Source organism: Mya arenaria, chromosome 3 (genome assembly GCF_026914265.1).
Source record: "Mya arenaria isolate MELC-2E11 chromosome 3, ASM2691426v1".
NCBI lineage: Eukaryota > Metazoa > Mollusca > Bivalvia > Myida > Myidae > Mya > Mya arenaria.
This window is the reverse complement of record NC_069124.1, coordinates 65,761,763-65,786,197: the sequence shown is the minus strand read 5'-3', so window position 1 is coordinate 65,786,197 and position 24,435 is coordinate 65,761,763. Positions and strand designations below refer to the sequence as shown.

The 24,435-nt window shown below is 36.1% G+C and overlaps 2 protein-coding genes and 1 long non-coding RNA gene across 3 annotated transcripts; all 3 read left to right on the top strand.

Moving 5' to 3' along the window:
* The first annotated feature begins 5,603 nt into the window (after positions 1-5,603).
* Positions 5,604-8,093, top strand: LOC128229104 (uncharacterized). Its single transcript, XR_008260026.1, has 3 exons — positions 5,604-5,728; positions 6,350-6,420; positions 7,090-8,093. It is a non-coding gene; the product is annotated as an uncharacterized LOC128229104 (long non-coding RNA).
* A 2,410-nt stretch (positions 8,094-10,503) lies between these two features.
* Positions 10,504-12,196, top strand: LOC128229048 (uncharacterized). The gene has a single exon (XM_052940692.1). The coding sequence runs from the start codon at positions 10,544-10,546 to the stop codon at positions 12,194-12,196; it is 1,653 nt and encodes a 550-aa protein (XP_052796652.1). The 5' UTR covers positions 10,504-10,543.
* A 7-nt stretch (positions 12,197-12,203) lies between these two features.
* On the top strand, positions 12,204-24,201 carry LOC128229049 (polyprenol reductase-like). Its single transcript, XM_052940693.1, has 5 exons — positions 12,204-14,161; positions 16,881-17,023; positions 17,391-17,600; positions 21,032-21,148; positions 22,161-24,201. The coding sequence occupies exons 1-5, from the start codon at positions 13,983-13,985 to the stop codon at positions 22,421-22,423; spliced, it is 912 nt and encodes a 303-aa protein (XP_052796653.1). The 5' UTR covers positions 12,204-13,982; the 3' UTR covers positions 22,424-24,201.
* Positions 24,202-24,435: the final 234 nt, after the last annotated feature.

Here is a 24,435-nt window from a genome sequence, read left to right as displayed (position 1 = left end):
TAATAAAACTTTATATACTTAAACGTGAAATAGATACAGGCGCTCATAAAAATAACACGGCCGTGATGATCTACAATCGCATTGATCGTGTCTGGTGGCCATACAGAGGTAAATCATAAATATATTTATAGAGTTGTGGAGTTTGAGTCTTGCATATATCTGTCATTCATACGTACGTGCTTGTATCCGAAGAATAGAGGCGATTTCTTCTTTCGTTTTATCACAACACAACAGTAAGATTCGTGGTCACAGGTTTGTAGTATTCCGTTTGTGTTTGAATTGGAAAAAAAGTCCAGGCTGTATCAGTTTGCTCCATTCGGAGACGAAGTATTCGTTCGGGTCAACCGTTAACCAGTTCTTCCAGTCCACGACCTTACCTTAAACACAAGATAATAACTCCACATGACATGATCTACACAGTAAAATGTATTACAGTCAGGCTACAAATATTCACTTTTTCTAAAGATTCAGAAGTTTTTTTCCGCAACCAATTTGTGGAAGCCTCACTAGTCGAGAATATCTTGCTTCAAACTATCCCGTATATCAATCTCTAGAAATTTGACCAAACTCTCTATACCTTAATTTTCCGTTCTAGAAAAAAAATGATAACTTCAATTTGAATTTTCTTTAATAAAGAAAATTAAATTCGTTTCGAAACCTTATCGTTAATAATCAAGTGTTTTCATACGGATCAACATTATGGATGTGAACTTTGGGTCGACTAAAACTGCAATATGACGAACTTTTGAATTTCATTGAAATGTGTCATCCACAATAACATAACATTGTTTATGGGAAGAATACACATACATTGTAGGGCAGCTACCCGGCTTCTAGTTGACTTTTTACACAGTGGCCTGCGTCTCGAAATAGATAAAAACTATTTAAAAGTAGACATAACTGAAACAAGCTCCAGTATATTAGGAACTAGCTGTGTGTTCGTCAAATTATAATGGAGATCATCATCAGTAATGGAATAACTATATTTGAAAGATTTAATAATCTCTTATACAACGCAGAACGATGCCTTACCATTTTTAGGTCCTCGAAGTACATGACGTGTAGCGGATTCCCTAGCCCCAACCTCCATCATCTCCTGCCTATCGTTTTGGTAGGCCCGTATTCATCTGAAAAATATACAACTCGCTCTATAGTTTCAATAATAAAACAACTTCTCAGGCATATGTGACTTTTTGTATATATTGCCTTATATAGGAATTCCATAAAATGATAAAATAAATTACTTAATCTTAATACCGAAGCAGTGGCAAATACTAAGAAATGTAAACGCATGTTGAGGCACGGAAACCACACATTTTCCCTGGACGAACGGCCGTATCCATTTTTCCATTTTTTTCAATTGGCCATTGCCGTACTCATAAATTTGAATGCCCCGTACAGGATTGAAGGAGGAAACGACTGTATCCTTAAGGTTTCGCACACACGACACTGTCTTTATCATCCCTGTAAGAATATTACCTAGAAATCTATAGAAATAATGTGAGTACATATTTAGCTCAGGCAAAGACAATTCTTCCAATGTGTACGAATTCGAATTTATAATCGTGGTATGAATATCATGGACGGAATGATCCCAATTACGGACGAGACATGTGGTACAAACCCTACTCCTACGGTTGGGTATCAAATCTTGACGACAGCCCTGTTTGAAGGTTAAGAAATACATCTGATTGCTGGGAGGTATTACATGTAGTATGTAGTGGAAAGATTGATCCATGGTGAGTATAAAGCGGCAAATGCAAACGAAGCAATATATGAAATCCACGGAATAACCGATACCCTTTCCTGACAATGACTGGAAGACGTAAGACCTTATCTGACTGTTGTTTAAGTGGGAAAAATAATGTGTTATGGGGCACCAACCTAGGTGGGTGTGGAACACTTAACATATGTGTGTCTTTGTGACCGCCTAACCTAGGTGTGTGGTTGCGCGTAACCAATGTATAAGATAGCACCTTACCTAGGTGTTAGATGGCAATTAATGACCTTAGGGGAGAGAACCTTGTCCACAACTTCCGCCGTCTGCAGCTCCAACATGGTTTGAGCTTGGTGATGTCCACCCGCTTCAGCTTTCACCGTAACGACATTATCAACACCTTGTACATCCAGTTTGTACTTTTCCGGATGTACAGTATACGCATGATACTTATAAGGTTTAAGACCTATATCATGGTAGTTAGGTGTCATGTCAATTTGACATACCTGTGTATCGAATAGTATGCGTAATTTTAACAGAACCTAACTTGTATTTTGTTGTCCTTATTTGATCATGTTTTTAAACCATTATTGAAAATACTAGAACTAGAATATGTACATATGACCAGACACGGATGCCCCCATATGCCGCTTTTGTTATATAAGCAAGGGCCATAATTTTTTTTCCATTCTCCATAAATGTGCATCAAACTTATGAGTTACAAACTAAGAATAACGGGAAACGAACTTCCAGGGACATAACTTCATCACCTAGAAAACATCCCGCCAAGAATTGTTGACTCTTGGATATATAGGTTTTGGAGTTTTGAGCGACACAAGTCCACAAGTCCAGAAATGCCATTTTTGCTCATTTCAAGACAGTACCTTTAGTCATACCGAGTGCTACAGAAATAAAACCGCAGGTGCAAAACTCCATCACCCCATTATCATTCCCCTAAGGATTCATGACTTCAGGATATATAGTTTAAAAATGCGCAATAACCAAACATCGTTTTATCGTAAAACATATTTATTGTACTGCACCGCATTGCACTGTATTGTAAAAGACTGAAAATGACCAAACTATCTAAACAATAATAATAATAAATATTGTATCTTGATGTCATAAATAGTCTGTAGAATTTGCACAACACACATGCAAAAGGTATGATATATCGCGAAAATAAGATAAGCAATGCTTTACACTATATTAATCGTTTAGTCTTCCATCTGCAAAAGTGTTTAATATAGATACATAGGCAAAAGGGACAAGAGTCCTTCTGATCTGAAAACCATACACATCTATTTCGGCCACCAGTCAAACAGTCAACGACTGTCCCGTAACTTTCCATTTAATGATGGTCAGGACACATCGAAAAGGTAATCTTTCACGAAAGTTATATAAGCACGTACTGCCTTACACAATGTTAATCATAAAGACTCGCTATTGCAACCAGAGGTAAATAAAGAAACATATTCTTACTCATATTTCTCACTCAACTCTTTAATCATTAATTCTATTGCAATTAGTAATTCTTAGAGAAAATACATATTCTTACCCATATTTCGCACTCTAGTTGCTTACAGCTGCACTCTCACAGATTAACCATTTTGACGACTGTTTTATTTTTTTGGAACGTGACAATTTATGCGAAAATGCATGGTGATATAAGCTAGACTGCATACAAAAACCCAGATCGCAGATTTCAGTCACAATTAAGTTAAACAAATCTTGTTTTATGCATTTTTCTTAAAGCGTTAGTAACGCCTTTAGCCATAAAACATTAATGTTCGAATGGAAATATGAAAATATGCGATGTGATCTTTTGTCAGCAGACTTATGTCACTGGTTTGCAGATATTTACGCAAATATTGCTCATTCCAAGACGTGGCAAAAAAATAAAAAAAAGTTGTCAAAACGGTAAATCTGTGAGAGTGCAGCTTTAAGATGTTTTTGATTGGTAGTAACCAATTAGTTGTAATTTCTTGGAAGAAATTGCACCACATCTTGAAAGGCTGGTTCCAGTATGTAACACAAAGTTACAGTTTATTTTCATGTTTACATACATTTTATATACAATTGTGAAAACGGGCGACAAAAATGTTGTAAAGATAGATTATAGTGCTTTTTGACCAATGTACATGCATGACGTGAAGTGGTATCACAGCCTGGCCTCTACAACATCCTGTGACTCTTTTAGATCGCTTCTCATATGAAAAGCATACATTTAATCATACATATATATGGCCATACTAATGCCATGTTGTCAAACAGTCTAATATAATTATATTCACATGTGTAATAAGAGGTTTGTCCTGCCTACATAAGTACATTCCTATTTTGGATCATTTTCTATGTATTGATAGGCAATTCCATTTTCTTTTATGCAATTCAATTCAATATATTTAACAATATTAGCATGAATAGTTTGTGTTCAGATTTTCGTACAATTCTAAAAGTATGTAAGGGGAGTAACCCCTGCGTAGATTTGATAAAATGAATCGCTTTGGGCGGTCCTATTTCCCAGTCTCTCCCCGTATTACCCGGTCTCATCCGGTCTCCATACTCCCGGTTTCTATAGATATTGAAAAACCTGATGGCTTCAGACAACAGATTGTATTGCCGATGTTTAGTAAGCAAAATTGGCAATGTTATTCGCTCCAAATTTAGTCGGTAATTAACAATAAATATGCTGTTCTCTTCGCAAAGAGTTAATAAGTTGTCACCAAGGCCATAAGATTGCGTATCAAAAGACGATCTATACGGTAAATGCTCAGTGTGTATGTCAAAAGTCGGCATATCGATACAATATTAATATTCTGGCTAAAATTGATTTATTCCCTGTTCTAGAGTTAAAATCGCCCGTGAGCAGTATATCACCAAGTTCATTATAGTGTCTTAATATGATATACGAAATATCTTAAAAACATCTCCATCGGTACCAAAATACCGTTTGTCTAACTCAAACCAGATCAAACATATTGCTATCATTAGAGATCAGGCTTCAACTGTGGCGTTTCGCCTTTTTGTTATATTTAGGTCTAGAACAGGAACAATTTAAATAATTCTCAATATCAATTTTCGATATTTTCGAATGCCATGTAAAAAATATCTTTTTACAAGGGTATTACTGGTTTTGAAGTAAAATGAAATTTTTGATAGACTATCAATAACCATAATTGATTATTGTCGATACAGGGATACTGTTCATTTAGGATAACAACACCTTTATTATATGGAGGTTTAGTCATAGACTTAATGTTTTCATCTTTGGCCTCTTGCGCGAACTTTCCTATTGGCTTTTAATCTCGAAACTGTTATAGGTATTCCCATGAAACTAGGTGGACATATCAACAATAATATGATAATTTGCCAGGTTTATAATAAATAATAAATATTTACTTATATTAATTGTCGGTATGGACATCGCTTAGCTAACATAACATATCACAACGTACATATCTTTATTTAGCATTAAACGGTTTATGCACACAGCTGAATCCCAGGGGCAGGTTTATAAAATGGGGGGAGGGGCGTGGTCAAAGCTAGGGTGTGTCAAAACAACGCCCCTGTAAGCTTTATATAAGTTTCCGTCTTTCTTATTTTACATGATAACCAAATATCAGAAGCATTATATAACCCTTCTCAAAATAAACATGTACTAATTGACTTTGGCAATGTGCTTAGAAATCAAAATTGTATTTATAGATCGTCAAATGGCTACATGCACTATATCATATTGCAGACAATACCGGATGAGACCGAGACCGGGTCCGGGAAATAGTAAGTTGGCCAAAAGCAAACTCCGCGCAGTGTTACTTCCCTTGCAGTACAGTAATCACTGCCACCACCAATCGGAACTCCTCGGCTAGTATCAAGATATGGCCTCGGATATAATACGGGTCGTAAGAAAATAGTCCATCATGGCCGACCAAGAAGATGTTCAAACAACCAAGAGATATGTTAGTCCAAAGACAGAATGAGGAGCGAACTTTTACCACTTATTTGTGTGTAAGTGTTATTTTTATACTTATTGTATTTTAATAAAATATAAAAATAGTTTTAAAAGAGCCCTAATGAGAAACTAATTGGAAATGTCATTAATTCTTAGTGGGTGGGGTAAAGTCTTCTTTCATTTGACAGATTCAATTTAGTAAATAACAATTTTGAAGCTCCAGTGATCAGTGGCAAAAATTAAGAAAACAAATACTCTATTATTTATTTTTTTGATAACAAATAAGTCTGAATCTAACTTTACTTAGATCGATAATAGGTTAGCTTTATACATTTCATATCATTAACTTTAATTTTTTATAATTAATATTTACATTCTTTTAACCAAGGATGTATGGTTTATATGTCGGTGAGTGTTGGTAGCGAACAACTTAATGTAATGGCACAATTGAATACCTCGGCCCTGTTCACTGATATAGTTCTCTAAATAAATTAGATCTTCATTCTATTGGTTTAACAAAATGAGTTTGAACGCATAAACCAGCACACATTTCTTTCAAGACTAAATTCTTTGATATCCACCAGTGGTGGTGATGCAGAAACATTGAAAAATGCTGACATTTTTACTGTGCCAATGAAATGCAGACATTTAAATTTTAATCTTATTGTCATTTTCAGAGAAGAGTATGGTACCAGGGGTGCAGCTGACTCTGATTCCCGGCTTGTTCTATTGAAAAAAGGCAGATGAGGTAATGGTTGTGCTATTTTCGAAATTCGGACAATAATTTAACAGTCAAGTATCCTATTGGTTTAAGCCCAAAAGTACCTGCATGTTTGTACAATTAACCAACAAGGATTGACAGTATTAAAATATCAACATTGTAGATGAATTTAAACATGATAACAATTTCATTTCATATTTTTTAATTAACCAGTAGTCCAGAGCTAAAAGCTGCTCTCTCACAGATTGACAGTTCTTCTTGGTCATTCTTCAAAAGCCCAAAGGAGTAATTCAATTAAATTTACACATATAATTAATTAATTAAATGGCTTAAAGCAATAGCAAAAAAATATTTTCCAAACAATTGAAATCTGTTCTATTATGTGTGACCTTATATGACTTGTTGGAGGAATTTTTACCAAACTTTCAAACTTGTATATGAAAGATTGTGATCTGATATTATGTCAGCAGTCTAATATCACTGGTTTCCATACATTTGCACAATAATTGCCAATTGGCTCGTTTAAAGACAAAAATAAAAAAGGTGTCAGAACAGTAAAACTGTGAGGATGCAGCTTTAAATTGGTGTTGCACTTAATGTTTTGTGAATACTTTTCTGTTGTTGTACAGGCTTTTAAAATAATTGATCTGAAAATATAATTCCTATTATTGTTGTATTTTCTGTTTTCTATTTCAGGCACTGGAATCCGAATGTAATCAAAAATGCCATTGTATGAGGATTGACCTGCAATGCATGGCAATCATCTTAACACAACTGCAACGCCTTCCTTGGAAAAATGAGTGCAAGATGGAAACAAAGCGTTCAGTGGAACATCTTGTCATCTCAAATATTTGATGACTTACATACTGATGTGAAGTTGAAGATAAAAGTCATCTGTTGGTCCGTGATAATTAAATAAATCCGAACATATATTTTAAAAGGGTAAAATGGTAAAGGATTTATATACACTTTAAGTGGTTTTCCTATATTATGGAGGGAAGATAACTACAAAAACAGAAACAGATGGCATCAGCAGACCAAATAAAGGAGAACTATTTTGTTCAGTTCAATTTTTAAGACTTCAGAAAATCTGTTAATAGGGCACATCTTTGCAAGTGCCATATTGTAAACTGGGCTCTTTAAAATGTGAAAAGGTGAAAGTGGTCTAGAGGATAAGCCCCAAATTCAAGGTTGTGAGTTCAAGACCTCCAAGATACTTTCTCTTGACCTCAGGAAAAGGATGTCCATACTTGTTTCTTCTTAGGCAACAGACTTAAGAGTGATTTTGTAAGCTTCCAGCTTGCATAGCAATCTGATAAGGCATAAAATAAGATACTAGCTGACTTGCAAACAGTTTTTCCATTTGTGTTGATTTATTTTTCAGTCTGTTTGAATGTTTATTAGAAGTGATGCGCATTGCTTACTGCAACCAATATTTATTTTCTTTATTAAGTTGAATTTAACGAACACATAACATGACCTTTGATTTTACAGATGCATGTTTATTTCGTTGATTGTATGAGTTTATTTTCTCAACTGATGTAATAAAAGTTATTCTGAATGACTGTCCTTTTTTGTTTGAAGAAAATGTGTTGAGGTTTTGGCATAGCATAGTGTCATCATCATCATCATCATTGTTGTGTACAAATAAAACATTCAAAACAATGTATTAAAAACCAAACTGTCAAGCCAAGTACTCAAAGAGGCACAAGGGTATTGCTAAAGAGACCGGTAATACAATTAGAAATATAAAATGTAAAGAAAGATCTATAATTCTGACACATGGTAATGCTTTAAATAGTCCTCTCATTGTGTGTTTATGGTTAAAGTGGAGACATACAGTATATTTTGTAATGAAGACTTAAATTTGTATGGCAACTTAAAGCCATATATGGGGATTAAGCGCCAGAAATATTGTGAAGTCTCCCAAAAGACTCAATGCACTTAAAAGGGCTTGGCACAGAAATGAAAGTAAAAATGGGAGCAAAACCTAATTTATCATTAGTTTTACATTGGATTGCATACACATGGCTCTGTTATTACTTGACTAATATCAAAAATAAAATTAAGAGACATGTTGATCCAAACTGTAATTATTCTTGTTTGCATTTTATGGAGTTGGACATAAAAGAGTCATTTGGTGAAGAGTGATCTAAAGGCTAATTATTCAAAATAGATTAAGTATTATTGAAAAAAGTCTGGTATACATTGATGAAAAGCTTAGTAACCTGGCTAAATATTTGTTTAAGGCTTTTATTTACAAAAAAATAAATCAGTTGAGTATCTTATCAGTTACTCTTTTGGTTGTTTTTAATAAAAAATGACAATTTACTCAAAGATATTGAGACTAATAATTATAGATTAAGACAAGTATAATGTGTAAGGAAACTTCTAATGAGTGGGTTTTATCCACAGCCTAGGAGGTAAAGTGAAGCATGATCTGCCTTGAACAAATACAATTTTAAGTCAAGATCTGTCAACTCAGTGCACCAGTCAATTGTAACCCCCCCCCCCCCCCCCGGTCCGGGGGAATACTGGGGTTAACCAGCGGAAATGGGCTGTGTTTTTACCTATCAGGTGGCCCTGCAGTGCTGGTTGAATGCGGTGGTTTTATCTTCGCTTAAAATATAGAGTGGAATGGACCTTACCTAGAGTCCCTGGGGTGTGGGGGCGTTGGCAGGGATTTTGCCATTGGATCGTCCGCGCAGGGTGTGGGCTGTACTGAAAGTCAAAGTCCCCACTATTCCCCAGACCTGGGGAGGCCGTGGTTACAATTGTCTGATGCATATCCACATGAACGTTGTAATGGTACTCTAACAATTGAGCATACTGCGTGGATAGTCACCGCCCCACCTCAACCCCACAGAACTGTTGACACAAAAAAAATCTGCAGCCCAAACCCAATAATGCTGAAGTAAAGGCATGCATAGATTTCAGCTGGTAAAGCTGACTGGGTGACCAGCTCACACCCATCCTACCACAACCCACAAAACTCTGCACAAGGCAATCAATGAATACAGAATAGTAATGTTGTTTTAATGGCAAGGCATGGTGTGAAAAATAACACGGCAAAGTATGACTTAAAACTTACATTTCATAGGGTATTCCTATAACTGTTGAGAAAATGTTGACATTTAGTCCATGCATGCATTTAATCCGATGTAATGATTCATGCATGCCATGAACCGTATGATCATTTCAATGACTGTCAAGTAAATTTTCTGTGTGCTCACGATTTTTCTAGAGGAAATAGAGTGCTTGAACTATAAGGAAACATCTTAATATTCATAAAACGAACATTTTTTGAGGTTACAATAAATATTTTCTCTTAAACAAGCACATTTAATTTAACACAATCCATTTCCTTGTTGTTACAATGGGCCTTCTTTACGCGGATTGAAAACGGTGTTAATCGCCGGCAGCCGCATCGCACTTTCGTATATCCTTACTACTATTTACGAGGTCTATCTCGAAGCTTGCCGGAGATGGCCGAGTTGTTACGATTGCAGTGATTACTGTACTGCAAGGGAAGTAACACTGCGCGGAGTTTGGGCCAAAAGGTCAATTTCGGCGGTGTTAATATAAACATTGTAGTGCGAGTGCACTCTTTGACCTGTTGACACATGAAGTGCTGACGTCACTGGTCTGTGAGCATATCACGGGGAGTTCGAGATCAGCTGTAGAAGAAGCAAGACGTACTTTGATATACTGCTTAATAAAAGACCTCACGTGTGCTTTCCCTAAAGTTAATGGTAAGCTAGGTTTGGTCTAAGTAATAATAGGGAATACTTTAATGGTGGCAGCGGTGTTTTATTAAGCCGTTCCAGTGCAATTGTTGCTGAAATTCTGCAACTTTTGTTGGCAAATTTTCCTCGAGAATTTTCCCGCGTTTGAAGCCACATTTTTTCGTCAATTTTTGGCCATTGTTAATTTTCTTCTGGTCTTACTAGTTGATTATTTGATTCTACGTCGTAGTCTCCATGGACTGCCACTAACCCGGCCCCTTCGTTTGCTTTTGTTTGTTTTTTGAGGCCTTTTCAGCGTCCTTAGCAACTTTTCGGACGGGAAGAGTAGTCGGACAGAAGACAAACAAGGTCGGTAGTTGTACAATCAAGTTAATCTTCTACTCAGGAGCATTTGATTTGTAAGCATGGCCAGTAATAAAGTGCTTGTAAACTTCTTGTCTGTTGAAGACTTGCAGACAATTCCAAATATTGGCCCAAGGTTAGCATCTACTATTGTGGATTTGCGTGAGCATTATGGCAATCTCACACCAGAAAGTTTGCAGACAATGCTTCGGCATAAACTGCCGGACACTGTCATGCAAGAGTTGGATTTCACCCCAAACAGAGACTTGGTCGGCAACACCTGCCCACCTCCTCTAGGTGTACAAACTTCCCATACCACCCCTCTTGTTTCAAAGATTGAGACAGAGGTTGACGGGTTTGAGACCTTGGTTGCCTCTGCACAAAAGCAGTTGAATGACCGCATTGATCAACTTACATCAATGCTACCTAGTGTCCCACAGCACTATAAATCTGATCATGTATTGCCACGCCCCAGTGTTTACAATCAGACAAATGCCCCTGTTCCAATGGCCCACCACTATATGCCAACACCACAACAGCTGAAACCCCAGTACCCCGTTCAACAAAGGTTGGACCTGGGTAGACTGCGAGAAAGTGACAGTGACGAGGATGTCCAGTCAGCGTCTGGTATCCCTCGCTCATACAGTACCCGACAGAAAAAGGTACGTATGCATAAAAGCAGTCGGTTACCTCACTCCAAACTCCTGTCCCTTCACCGTCTTGATTCATCTACTGATGAGTCCGACACTAGACAAGCCCCAATGATAAAGAGTGAGCAAGTCAAGCTACACTCCTCCTTGCCTGATAAGGACCATATTTCGCAAAAACATGCGGAATACCCCCAAGAGGTAGTACAGGCGTCCCCTCATGGCCACTCTGTGCGCAAGGGTAGTCATGCATTGAAGGATATACCTAAATCTCTGGTATATGATGGTAAATCGAGCTGGCATTCATTTGAAATGAAGTTTCAGCAGTGTGCGCAGTCATTTGGCTGGAGTACAGATGATTGTAAACTCTGCTTATTACATTGTTTGTCAGGGAAGGCACTCGACAAATGTGCTCGATTGCTTCAATGCAGTCCAAAAATGCCTTACCGTTCTTTATTGAGCAAACTTAAGGAGCGGTTCGGCTCAGAGTTTCCCGCATCTGCGCAAGCCAAGTTCGCTGACGCTTCCCAGGAAAAAGGTGAGTGTATGGAAGACTGGGCAGATAGGGTACAAGAGTTAGCGGCTGAAGCTTTCCGGTCACTGCCGGAGACCTTCACAAACCAGCAGGCGGTAGACCGCTTCTGTCAAGGCCTGCAAGATCGAGAAGCTGGTCATAGCACCTTCATACGTAAGTATACAACCATCGAAGAGTCCATGAACAACATAAGGTTGTTTCAGCATTCCAAGAGTGCTATGAGTAAGAGTAAATCTATTCATACAGTAGTAGATTATGACGAGGATATAGCAAATGTTTACGCCGTTCAGAATCCTTCTGGACCTGCGTTAGACATGAGCGTTCTCAAGAGAGAACTACAGAGTCTGCGAGAAGAGGTGAAGCGGCTTGGAGAAGCTAGGCCCACTCAACCGCGTAGCAGACAGCAGCGTTTCAACCGTCCGCGAGGTACGTATGGCTGTTACATTTGTGATAGTAATTCGCACTTGATCGCTGAATGTCCCCACAAGAAGGACTTTAAGGCGTTTGTTTTAAACGCAAAAGGGTCAGGATAGGGAGCCAATCCTTGACCCAAGAATACTCCGGCTCAAACCCAGAACAGCGAAACGAGGTATGTAGCAAACTTGTTTCTAATGAGACCGTACCATCCAATTCACTACCAGACGCCCCGTCTGCAGTCATTGTTTCATTAAATGAGACCACAAATGACATACAGTCAGAAGAACAAGGCGAAACACCTTCTCCTTGTTTGACACCAGGTACTCTGCCAGCTGATGGTACAGTACTTGCCCCTCCTGTCAAGGTTTGTTTGTTGAAATCCATATCAGCATTAGCAAAACCGGTATGCGAGTTTGTTCTGAATTGCGACGTGTCGGACAATGTTGTCAGTGCGAAGCTCTTGCAAATTCAGAATGGTACAGAACATGTCATTGCCTATGGCAGTTACATCCTAACGGAAGAAGAGCAGAAATACTGCACTACGAGAAAAGAGCTGTTAGCAGTTGTAAGATTCACTCGGCAGTATAGACATTATTTGCTTGGTAGACCTTTTAAGGTCCGGACCGACCACTCAAGTTTGACTTGGTTGTTAAATTACAAAGAACCGCAGGATCAGTTAGCTTGTTGGATTGAGGAATTGGCTCAGTTCAACATGGTCTTGGAGTGCCGATCAGGAAAGAAGTCACATCCTGGTCACTGCAATTCATATGTAGCTGGAGTTGCAGTTGGAGATCTTCCTTGCGGTGGTTGTAATTATTGTGTGAGGGCTGACAACCAATGTGGTTCATTTTCCCGGAAGGTAGATGTAGTTCCGATGACAGCGCAGAAGGCTGAGGTTGGGGAAGGTCGCGCCTTCGTGAACCCAGCATCCGGGAGCGTCTGTCAGGGAGTGGGGGCTACAGCCACATTGGGTAGTACACAACGGGCACATAGTATCTCGTGGCCGGAGGGCTCAATGATACAGAGTGAGATTGTGCACAGGGGATCAGCGAGTGCTCAATACATTACAGAGCAACAACACCATGTCTGTGACGACAGTGGCAAGCTGGTGGACAGAGTGGGCTCTCAGCAAATAGCTGTCTCTGAAGTAGCCGTTTCAACTGAGCCTGATACTCAGGCTTCTCCGACAACAGCAGAAAGCAGGACATGGGATCCAGGGGGGCATGAAGTATCAATGACAGCCAACGCTTATAGTCAGCGGCTGTAAGCAGTATCCTGAAATACAGGATTAGCTGCCTTCCTTTTCTTCTAGGTGGGAGGGGGAAGGTGAAGTAGATGGGTTTACAAAAGTTAAGCCCATAACACCTAGTTGCAGTTGGTTACTTCAAGTAGCCTCAACCAGAAGTGCTGGAAGTAAATATTTACTGATGTAGATATTTTGGTAGACGTCGGCGGCTCGTTCAACTTACTGGTTGGACCTAGCCCTAGCAGTGATCTTGTCAGATACTTATGACTTGATCAGCCTTCTACAGACCCCGGTGCCGTCCCAACAAAAGAAACAGGGGGAGAGTGTAGTGCGAGTGCACTCTTTGACCTGTTGACACATGAAGTGCTGACGTCACTGGTCTGTGAGCATATCACGGGGAGTTCGAGATCAGCTGTAGAAGAAGCAAGACGTACTTTGATATACTGCTTAATAAAAGACCTCACGTGTGCTTTCCCTAAAGTTAATGGTAAGCTAGGTTTGGTCTAAGTAATAATAGGGAATACTTTAACATTGTCTCGGGTTAAATGCCCGTTTGAATTTTTTTCGATCTTGTCTTATTTTCATATTAAACGCGACATTACTGTTGTTTTTAGTGTCAAAAGGTCATCTAAAGATAATCTTCAATTAAAGTCAAAATGATTTCTCTCTGCTCGCTTATCTGGGGTGTGTGCTCTGTTTGGGTACTGCTGGGTGCATTGTTTGTGGCATTTCCTCAGTACAGCCCAGCTGTAATTCTTGATCTCTATGTTTATGGAAAGATAAGAAAAACGGACGGCAAAAGCAAGCAGTCCGATTTTTTATTGTTTCCAAAGAGGTAAATGATATATTTCTTATTGTAACGTGCAATGTCAAACAAACACCAACAGATCCCTTCAGAGAAAAGCATGCTTGACCTCGAAGGGGTCCGCTGGTCTTTATATACAGTTAATTCTCAATCTATACAGGACCCAGGCTTTGCTAATTTGCATATAACCAACCAAGTTAACATACGTACTGTGAACGTACTTCTGTCTATAACAGAATGTTATACTATGAACGCACATCCGCCACCTACAGCGGACTGTTACACTAATCTGCCGCCTACGGCGGACCGTTACATTATCAATTTATTATCAACTATTTCAAATAATTGTATCAGGCTAAGTTCACATGGGTTTCTCTTGATTTTTTTACCCTAAATATAATCTAATGATAATAGATAATAACCTTTATGTCCGGTAGGGATTAAATCGAGAGAAACCCCTGTGGTTAAGTGAACTGTATGTCAAGATATTTTTTATGATTTTGTTATATGGCAAATCTCTCGCGAATCCCTTAAATGCAGACTAGTTCAGTGCACTTAAACCTTGGCCTTCAAACACCACAAGCAGATCCAGGGAGGGGCTCACCCAGCGCCCAACCCTCACCTTTACTCATCCAAGTTTACTTTATATTTTAGTATGGGAGAAAAAACTAATAAAAAACTCCCAAAATGGACCATTTCAGACAAGAAATTATTAAAAATTCCTTTGGGGAGTACCCACAAACTCCCTTGCCAACACTTTAAACCAAATAAGTTTTGATTCTGAGGGAGCAGCACAAGTCCAAAGGTTACGCCCCTAAGATAAGCCCCCTTATGTCAAATCCTGGATCTGCCCCCTGAACATGATACTGTTCACATAAATTCTCAAAATAGTATTGTAATTGTGCAATAAATTGTATGTTTCCTGTAGCAATACGATGACAGATGAACTGTATACAATGTATATAATAGCTCAGACCTATAAACTGATTTTTAGGTCAGAGACAATAGTAACAATTCATATATAAACATAAAATGCCATATTTTTTAATGAAGTTAGATCTGTTAAACAAATTTCTTTCATGGCTGATGTACGGCAGACAATAATTGGCTATAAAATCACTTTTTAACTCGACTGTTTAAAGAATGAGGAGACCTATACTACTCACCCATTGGCGTCATACTTTGGTTAAGGTTTTGCATGTATAAACCACATTTAAATCAATATCTCAGCAAATACACAATGAATTGCATTGGAACTTAGACATGTGTTCCCATTTACTATCCAACCTACAAATACTTGATTTAACAAGTTAGATAGATAACTCTATCTTTAATATAATGCAAATTATTGCCCATTACCATTCAACTAAGAAATTTCAATTAAGGATTTGCATGTAAAGCACAGGCGCGTAGGAAGGAAATTGATATTGGGGCCGCGGTAGGGGTGGCCGGGGAGGGTTGTCCCCTCCCTTCGCGATTTTTTTCAATTTTAAGCATTGAAAGACTCGATTTCCAGTGAGTTCAGGTATTATTTTCATGTTTTTCATGTTTTTATCTTAACCTTTTTCGGTTAAAATAGTTGACAGATATAAAACTATTATCATTTAGTAACATTTATTCACTATTACATTTAGACACTGAAACATGGGCAAGATCGTGACCTTCAGAAGCTGACATGTCTTTGCCAGAGCCCTGCTTAGGTTGTGCTTTAACAGTTTATACCCAAGTGTCACACCATAGATGGTCACAGGTTTAATTATGACATGGTGACCTGTTTATTCAATATCGTGTCAGACTGCTATTGATCTATATGAGCGTAGCTTTATTTAAAATACGATTATTAAGAAAATCGGTATTAAATATTTGCGGCCCCATTGCCGTTACTAGCCAGAATATTGGGGCCGCGGTTGCGGCCCCAGCTCTTACGCGCCTGTAGCACACATAGGATAATATCTCAGTAACTACTTGACAAATTGCATTGAAACTTTAGAAAACGGTATTCAACCATCTAACCAGTAAGATATCTCTATTTTGCATATAACTCTAATTATGCTCCTTTTTTTGTTCAACTTAGAAGTTCTGGTTTAGGTTTTACATGTAACCACATTTAAGCCAATATCTCTGCAAATACATCATTTATTGCATTGAAATGGTATCCTAACCATACAACCATCTTAATTTATCAAGTTACATAACTCTTTCTTTGCATATGATATATGATATAATTTTTGCCCCTTTGTATGTAATATGGCTTAAAATTCTGGCATGTAATCCAATTTTACCGTGATCCATGTATGTTTTACCAAAACTTTGCAATCCTTATACTTAAAAGTGGCATAATAGCCAACTAGCTGTCTCTGTGACAGCTCTTAAAACTAAAAATATGGTAATTAAAGCATGAAAAAGGCCAAAAAAAGCCTTCTTCCATAAACATTAGCACTAAAAATAGTTAAAATTAGTCAAATAACCAATCTGTATGATTCAAGATTTATGTAATAGATGTTTTTAACAACAGTCTGTCTCCATGTGTTATTGATTTAAAGTTATTTGTCATGTTTTATAAATAATGCATACACTCACATTCATACTTGCTTCCTTACCACATTATATGATACAACCCTTGCTTGCAATTAAAATTATTCTTTTTAAAATGATGACTATGTGGCCAATACACATGTATGTATGCATTAAGGTTAAGTATTGCCATATTTTGCAAGCTTAATAATGCATTTGCAACATGTATTTTTAGTTTTTTCAGCCATTTCTACCTAGGTGGCATCATATGGATATCCACGCTATTGGTGCTAAGTTTGTCTGTGGCATGCCAGGGTGGGGAGTTTCCCGACATTGTCAACTTCCTGATTGATCTGATGAGATACCCAAATGTGAAAGGTATGGCAACAGCAATACACATACATTTTGTGTATATTTAACATCTGCATGTTTTCATTTTAGAATTCAATGGAGTTCATTAACAATGTTACATGTAGTGCAATGCCAGTTTTTATTAGTATTTACCGCTTAAAAAATATGAAGTTAATATCTTTACGCTTAGAACGTTTAATTATTCTTGGTACTTGTAAACAGTATCCATTTGTAATTATTCTTGGTACATGTATACAGTATCCATTTTTATTCTTTAATTTATAGTTCACTTAAAGTTTCATATTGGTCACTCAGCCAAAGTATATGAAATCAAACTATAAAAAATATAATAAAATGTATTTTGTTTGTACAATACTTGTGCTTATGACTTTAGTGCATGGGGATGTGTTTCCAACACTGTTGGTGCTGGTATGTTCGGACATCCAGGTGGTGCGGCGATTCCTGGAGTGTAAGCTGGTCAGTGTTTACTCCCCTGGAGGGAAGATGAGCATCATAATCTACCTGGTCGGGGTCTGCTTCTACGCCGCTTTACCTCTCACCACCGTGTCTGGGACTGACTTTACACAGAAAATCTGCTGTGCAAGTAAGTAAAGATTCAATTTGGGTGAGTTGGAAGTTTTCGTTTCTATTGTTTAATCTGTAAGGAACTAATCTATAAAAACAACTTTTTGTGTAATTGATCCATCTTCGCAAAAAAACCCACATGTAAACCTCTGGAGGCAGACAAAATCCCCACCAATCCACCCAAAACCTTCAATAGTCAGATACCATAACTTTAAATAGTTAGATACCATAACTTACAATAGTCAGATATCATAACTTCCAATAGTTAGATACCATAACTTACAATAGTCAGATATTATAACTTTCAATAGATATATACCATAACTTACAATAGTCAGATATTATAACTTCCAATAGTCAGATACCATAACTTACAATAGTCAGATATCATAACTTTCAATAGTTAGATACCATAACTTACAATAGTCAGATATTATAACTTCAAATAGTTAGATACCATAACTTACAATAGTCAGATATTATAACTTTCAATAGTTAGATACCATAACTTACAATAGTCAGATATTATAACTTCCAATAGTCAGATACCATAACTTACAATAGTCAGATATCATAACTTTCAATAGTTAGATACCATAACTTACAATAGTCAGATATCATAACTTACAATAGTCAGATACCATAACTTACAATAGTCAGATATCATAACTTACAATAGTTAGATACCATAACTTACAATAGTCAGATATCATAACTTACAATAGTTAGATATCATAACTTCCAATAGTTAGATACAATAACTTACAATAGTCAGATATCATAACTTATAATAGTCAGATATCATAACTTTCAATAGTTAGATACCATAACTTTCAATAGTTAGATACAATAACTTACAATAGTCAGATATCATAACTTACAATAGTCAGATATCATAACTTATAATAGTCAGATATCATAACTTTCAATAGTTAGATACCATAACTTTCAATAGTTAGATACAATAACTTACAATAGTCAGATATCATAACTTACAATAGTTAGATATCATAACTTCCAATAGTTAGATACAATAACTTACAATAGTCAGATACCATAACTTATAATAGTCAGATATTATAACTTTCAATAGTTAGATACCATAACTTACAATAGTCAGATATCATAACTTTCAATAGTTAGATACCATAACTTTCAATAGTTAGATACAATAACTTACAATAGTCAGATATCATAACTTTCAATTGTCAGATATTATAACTTACAATAGTCAGATACCATAACTTACAATAGTTAGATACCATAACTTATAATAGTCAGATATCATAACTTACAATAGTCAGATACCATAACTTACAATAGTCAGATACCATAACTTACAATAGTTAGATATTATAACTTCCAATAGTCAGATACCTTAACTTACAATAGTCAGATATTATAACTTACAATAGTCAGATATTATAACTTACAATAGTCAGATACCATAACTTACAATAGTCAGATACCATAACTTACAATAGTCAGATACCATAACTTTCAATAGTTAGATACCATAACTTACAATAGTCAGATATCATAACTTACTATAGTCAGATACCATAACTTCCAATAGTCAGATACCATAACTTTCAATTGTCAGATATTATAACTTCCAATAGTCAGATACCATAACTTACAATAGTTAGATACCATAACTTACAATAGTCAGATATCATAACTTACAATAGTCAGATACCATAACTTACAATAGTCAGATACCATAACTTACAATAGTTAGATATTATAACTTCCAATAGTCAGATACCTTAACTTACAATAGTCAGATATTATAACTTACAATAGTCAGATATTATAACTTACAATAGTCAGATACCATAACTTACAATAGTCAGATACCATAACTTACAATAGTCAGATACCATAACTTTCAATAGTTAGATACCATAACTTACAATAGTCAGATATCATAACTTACTATAGTCAGATACCATAACTTCCAATAGTCAGATACCATAACTTCCAATAGTTAGATATTATAACTTCCAATAGTCAATAGTTAGATACCATAACTTACAATAGTCAGATATTATAACTTACAATAGTCAGATATCATAACTTTCAATAGTCAGATACCATAACTTTCAATAGTTAGATACAATAACTTACAATAGTCAGATATCATAACTTACAATAGTCAGATACCATAACTTCCAATAGTCAGATACCATAACTTCCAATAGTGAGATATTATAACTTCCAATGGTCAGATACCATAACTTTCAATAGTTAGATACCATAACTTACAATAGTCAGATATTATAACTTACAATAGTCAGATAACATAACTTACAATAGTCAGATACCATAAGTTTCAATAGTTAGATACCATAACTTACAATAGTCAGATATCATAACTTTCAATAGTTAGATACCATAACTTCCAACAGTCAGATATCATAACTTTCAATAGTTAGATACCATAACTTCCAATAGTCAGATATCATAACTTTCAATAGTTAGATACCATAACTTACAATAGTCAGATATTATAACTTCCAATAGTCAGATACCATAACTTACAATAGTCAGATATCATAACTTTCAATAGTCAGATACCATAATTAACAATAGTCAGATATTATAACTTTAAATAGTTAGATACTATAGTTTATAATAGTCAGATATCATAATTAACAATTGTTAGATACCATAACTTACAATAGTCAGATATCATAATTAACAATAGTCAGATATCATAATTTTCAATAGTCAGATACCATAATTAACAATTGTTAGATACCATAACTTACAATAGTCAGATATCATAATTAACAATAGTCAGATATCATAATTTTCAATAGTCAGATACCATAATTTACAATAGTCAGATATCATTACTTTTAAAAGTCAGGTACCATAACTTTAATAGTCAGATACCATAACTTTCAATTGTCAGATACCATTACTTACAATAGTCAGATACCATAACTTTCAATAATTAGGTACCATAGCTTCAATAGTCAGATACCATAACTTCCAATAGTCTGATACCATAACTTTCAATAGTCAGATACCACAACTTTCAATAGTCAGATACCACAACTTTCAATAGTCAGATACCATAACTTTCAATAGTCAGATACCATAACTTCTAATAGTCAGATACCATAACTTTCAATAGTCAGATACCATAACTTACAATAGTCAGATACCATAACGTTCAATAGTCAGATACCATAACTTAAAATTGTCAGATACCATAACTTTTAATAGTCAGATACCATAACTTTCAATAGTCAGATACCATAACTTACAATAGTCAGATACCATAACTTTCAATAGTTAGATACCTAACTTACAATAGTCAGATGAGCAAGATGAGGTTCCTTAGTTTAATAAATGTACTGTTGAATATCTATACACTGGTGAAGATGGCATGATTTTTGCATGCGTTCCTTTTTCTTATTTCACTTATTTCTGTTGCAGGTTTTCTTGATGATGTGAAGTTTTACCATGCTGTTGGAGTTTCTGTGTTTCTGTGGGCTTCTTGGCATCAGAACCGTGCTGTCAACCAGTTCGCAAAGCTAAGGCAAAACAAGTCCGGTTAGTATCACGTAACCGACAATGGTCACTGCCTCACCATGACATCTAGTAAATTTAAAGAAGCATGTGACAATGAACTTAATTAAAATCAGTGTGAATTCTTACATCTCAGCAACATTGTGTTTCAGTCTGTTATTTTGCTTGTCTGCTTTTTGAAAGAACATAGGTTGAGGTTGTTTTGATAATCTGCAGGGCATAATATCTCGGACAAGTTCGAAACCAGTCACATTGCTCCAGTCACTCAAGAAATGTTCTATGTCAATCATAGAAATTTCCTAAAACTGGTCTTGTCCACTCAATAACTTGAGAAGCCTTACAATTTATAATCAAGTCCCATTAGACAACCAAACTCGATCATCAAATCAGAATAATTGATATGCCTACTAATAAAATTGATTACAATAACATTGATGCTTATTTCTACCTTCATGCCATAGATATATTTAAAAAACAAACCCAAGAAATCAAATGACAAAATAAAACAAAAAACAACAAACAAGTTTATGCTCTCAGAAGTTAGAACTTATTAGGATATATTATATTTTTTTTTACTAGGGTTTTTAAGTGAAATGATATTTTTTGATAGATTATCAATAACCATAATTGTTTGTTGTCAATACATGGATACTGTTCATTTAGGATTACAATACATTCATTACATGGATGTATTGTCATAGACTAAATGTTTTCATCTTTGGCCTCTTGTGCAAACTTTCCTATTGGCTTTTAATTATGAGACCGTTATAGGTATCCCCATGAAACTTGGTGGACATTCCAACAATAATGATATGTCTCACTGTAGAAAGTCCAATTACTTATGCCTAAAATCTTGAACAAGTTATACCCATTGATCAACAGTGAAACATTAATGAGCTGTTCCATCTGTTAGTAGTGCTGTTGTGTGAATTTTACAACAGTGCTTTTACTCATATTACTTGGTAATATAGTAACTTTCTGTTATTATGTTCTGAAATATGTGAGCATACATTCTCAGTTATTATTTTATCTGCAGGTTCAGTAGAGAACACCCGTCACCACATACCCCATGGCGGCCTGTTCCAGTTTGTCTCATGCCCCCACTACACCATGGAGATCATCATATACCTCTCCCTCTGCATCATCATCACAGCCTTCCAGAACAACATGCTGGTTGCCCTGTTTGTGTTCGTCCTCATCAACCAGGTGGTCACGGGATACTTTACCCATGCCTGGTATAAGGAGACATTTAAGAACTACCCCAAGGATAGGAAAGCTGTGCTTCCTTTCTTGCTTTAGTGTGCAAAATTTATTTTACATAACACAATAATCTGGTCATAAATGACCAAAGGCTAATTATATTGTATCTTCTGAAGATTGAATACACTTGCATGTTGTGAATAGAGTTGTCAATTGCATTCATATTTGTATACCCCCCCCCCCCCCCCCCCCCCACACACACACACACACACACACACTTGGTGGTGGTGGCTATATAGGAATCACCTTGTCCCATCTGTCAGTCCGTCTTTGCCGTTCCATTCTTCTGGTCAACTGGACATGTCTAAATTTCTCCATTACTCCATATGTTTAAAGTAAATGACTTCAAATCTCCATACAAATAATGTTTTTTACTGTTTTGAGGTGAAGTGCTGTGCAAAAGAAACATTTTATTTTTTTTGTCCATGGCATTTTTAGAGATAACAGTCAACTCAATTAAAAACTGTGCTATGCCTAACTAAACTAATAAAACATCATGCCTTATCTCACAGACGTTACAGTCCCTTTATCTGTATAGTAACTTATGATCTTAACTTAATTGATACCTTCTCAATGACATAGGGCATTCAAAGAGCATCATGACATAGGGCATTCAATGAGCAAACATGACTTAGAGCATTGAAGTAGCATACATGACTTAAGGCATTCAATGAGCATCCAATAGTAAGGGCATTGAAATAGCATACATTACTAAGGGCATTGCAATAGCATACATGACATAGGGCATAGAAGTAGCATACATTACTAAGGGCATTGCAATAGCATACATGACATAGGGCATAGAAGTAGCATACATGACTTAGGGCATTGCAATAGCATACATGACATAGGGCATAGAAGTAGCATACATGACTTAGGGCATTGCAATAGCATACATGACATAGGGCATAGAAGTAGCATACATGACATAGGGCATTGCAATAGCATACATGACTTAGGGCATAGAAGTAGCATACATGACTTAGGGCATTGCAATAGCATACATGACATACTGCATTGAAATAGCATACATGACTTAGGGCATTCAAGGAGCATATATGACATAGGGCATTTAAGGAGCATACATGACTCTCAGTCTTACTAAATTCTTATAATGAGGTGGTGTGGTGGGGGTATGACTCACATGCATTGATATTTCTTGTTTTTACTGCTGCTTGTTTCTGTGTTGATGTACATGTATATCTGTGCTAAGTCAATATGTTGATGTATACCTGTTCTAAGTGAATGCTCATTGTTTTGATTTACAAGCTTATGATACTGTTGTAGTGTAATTTAAAAAAAAAATCTGGCATAATTGTAATGTGTAGTTTGTATCGATATTAAATCCATGTTTCATTTTTTACGGGTGGGTATAAAGTGAAGCTTTTTATGCAGACAGCGTTATGCAAACTGCCTGTTTAGGTTATAATGTACCGTATAATTTCTGTACATTTGCTGAAAATGTATTTCAAACGAGCAAAAAATGAAATGCAATACTTTTTCATTTGTTTTTATTAAGGAAGGATATTGAAACATATATTTGATGTTATCAAGAAATCCATGTACCACTTTTGATTACACAGTTCTCAAAAGTCACTGAACTTTTCAAAGACGCATTTTGCATTTCAAATTGTTTTTGAAATCATATTCAAGTGTATCATTAGTTCATGTTTAGCCATAACATTTTATTCAATGTTGTTTATTTCTGTGATTATATGCATTTGTATTACATAAGATCCAGTATTATAACAGTTTTAATAATATTAACATGAGATGTTCATTACTGAACATTGTGGAGGAATAAAAATACAAAATGATTATATTCTCATTTCTAATAACCTAGAATCGTCCGCGAATTGGATCGGAAGCACACATCACTTTTTTTTTTATCTCACATGAGCACGTCTACCTTCAGGCCATGTTGGTTCGTTTAAAACTCTGCTGACAGGGGGCGGGGCTTGTTTTCACTAAAACCGTATTCTACATGGTTCAGTTTTAATAAGAAAGACAACTCCGGCTGGAACAGTCCATTGGTTTATTAGACAAATTCT

Bases quoted from the DNA above. Each gene is read 5' to 3' on its own strand.
- LOC128229048 (XM_052940692.1), top strand. From the start codon at position 10,544: ATGGCCAGTAATAAAGTGCTTGTAAACTTCTTGTCTGTTGAAGACTTG.
- LOC128229049 (XM_052940693.1), top strand. From the start codon at position 13,983: ATGATTTCTCTCTGCTCGCTTATCTGGGGTGTGTGCTCTGTTTGGGTA. The intron at 17,024-17,390 runs GTATGGCAACAG...TTATGACTTTAG, and splicing joins GAGATACCCAAATGTGAAAG to TGCATGGGGATGTGTTTCCA. The intron at 21,149-22,160 runs GTTAGTATCACG...TTTTATCTGCAG, and splicing joins GCTAAGGCAAAACAAGTCCG to GTTCAGTAGAGAACACCCGT.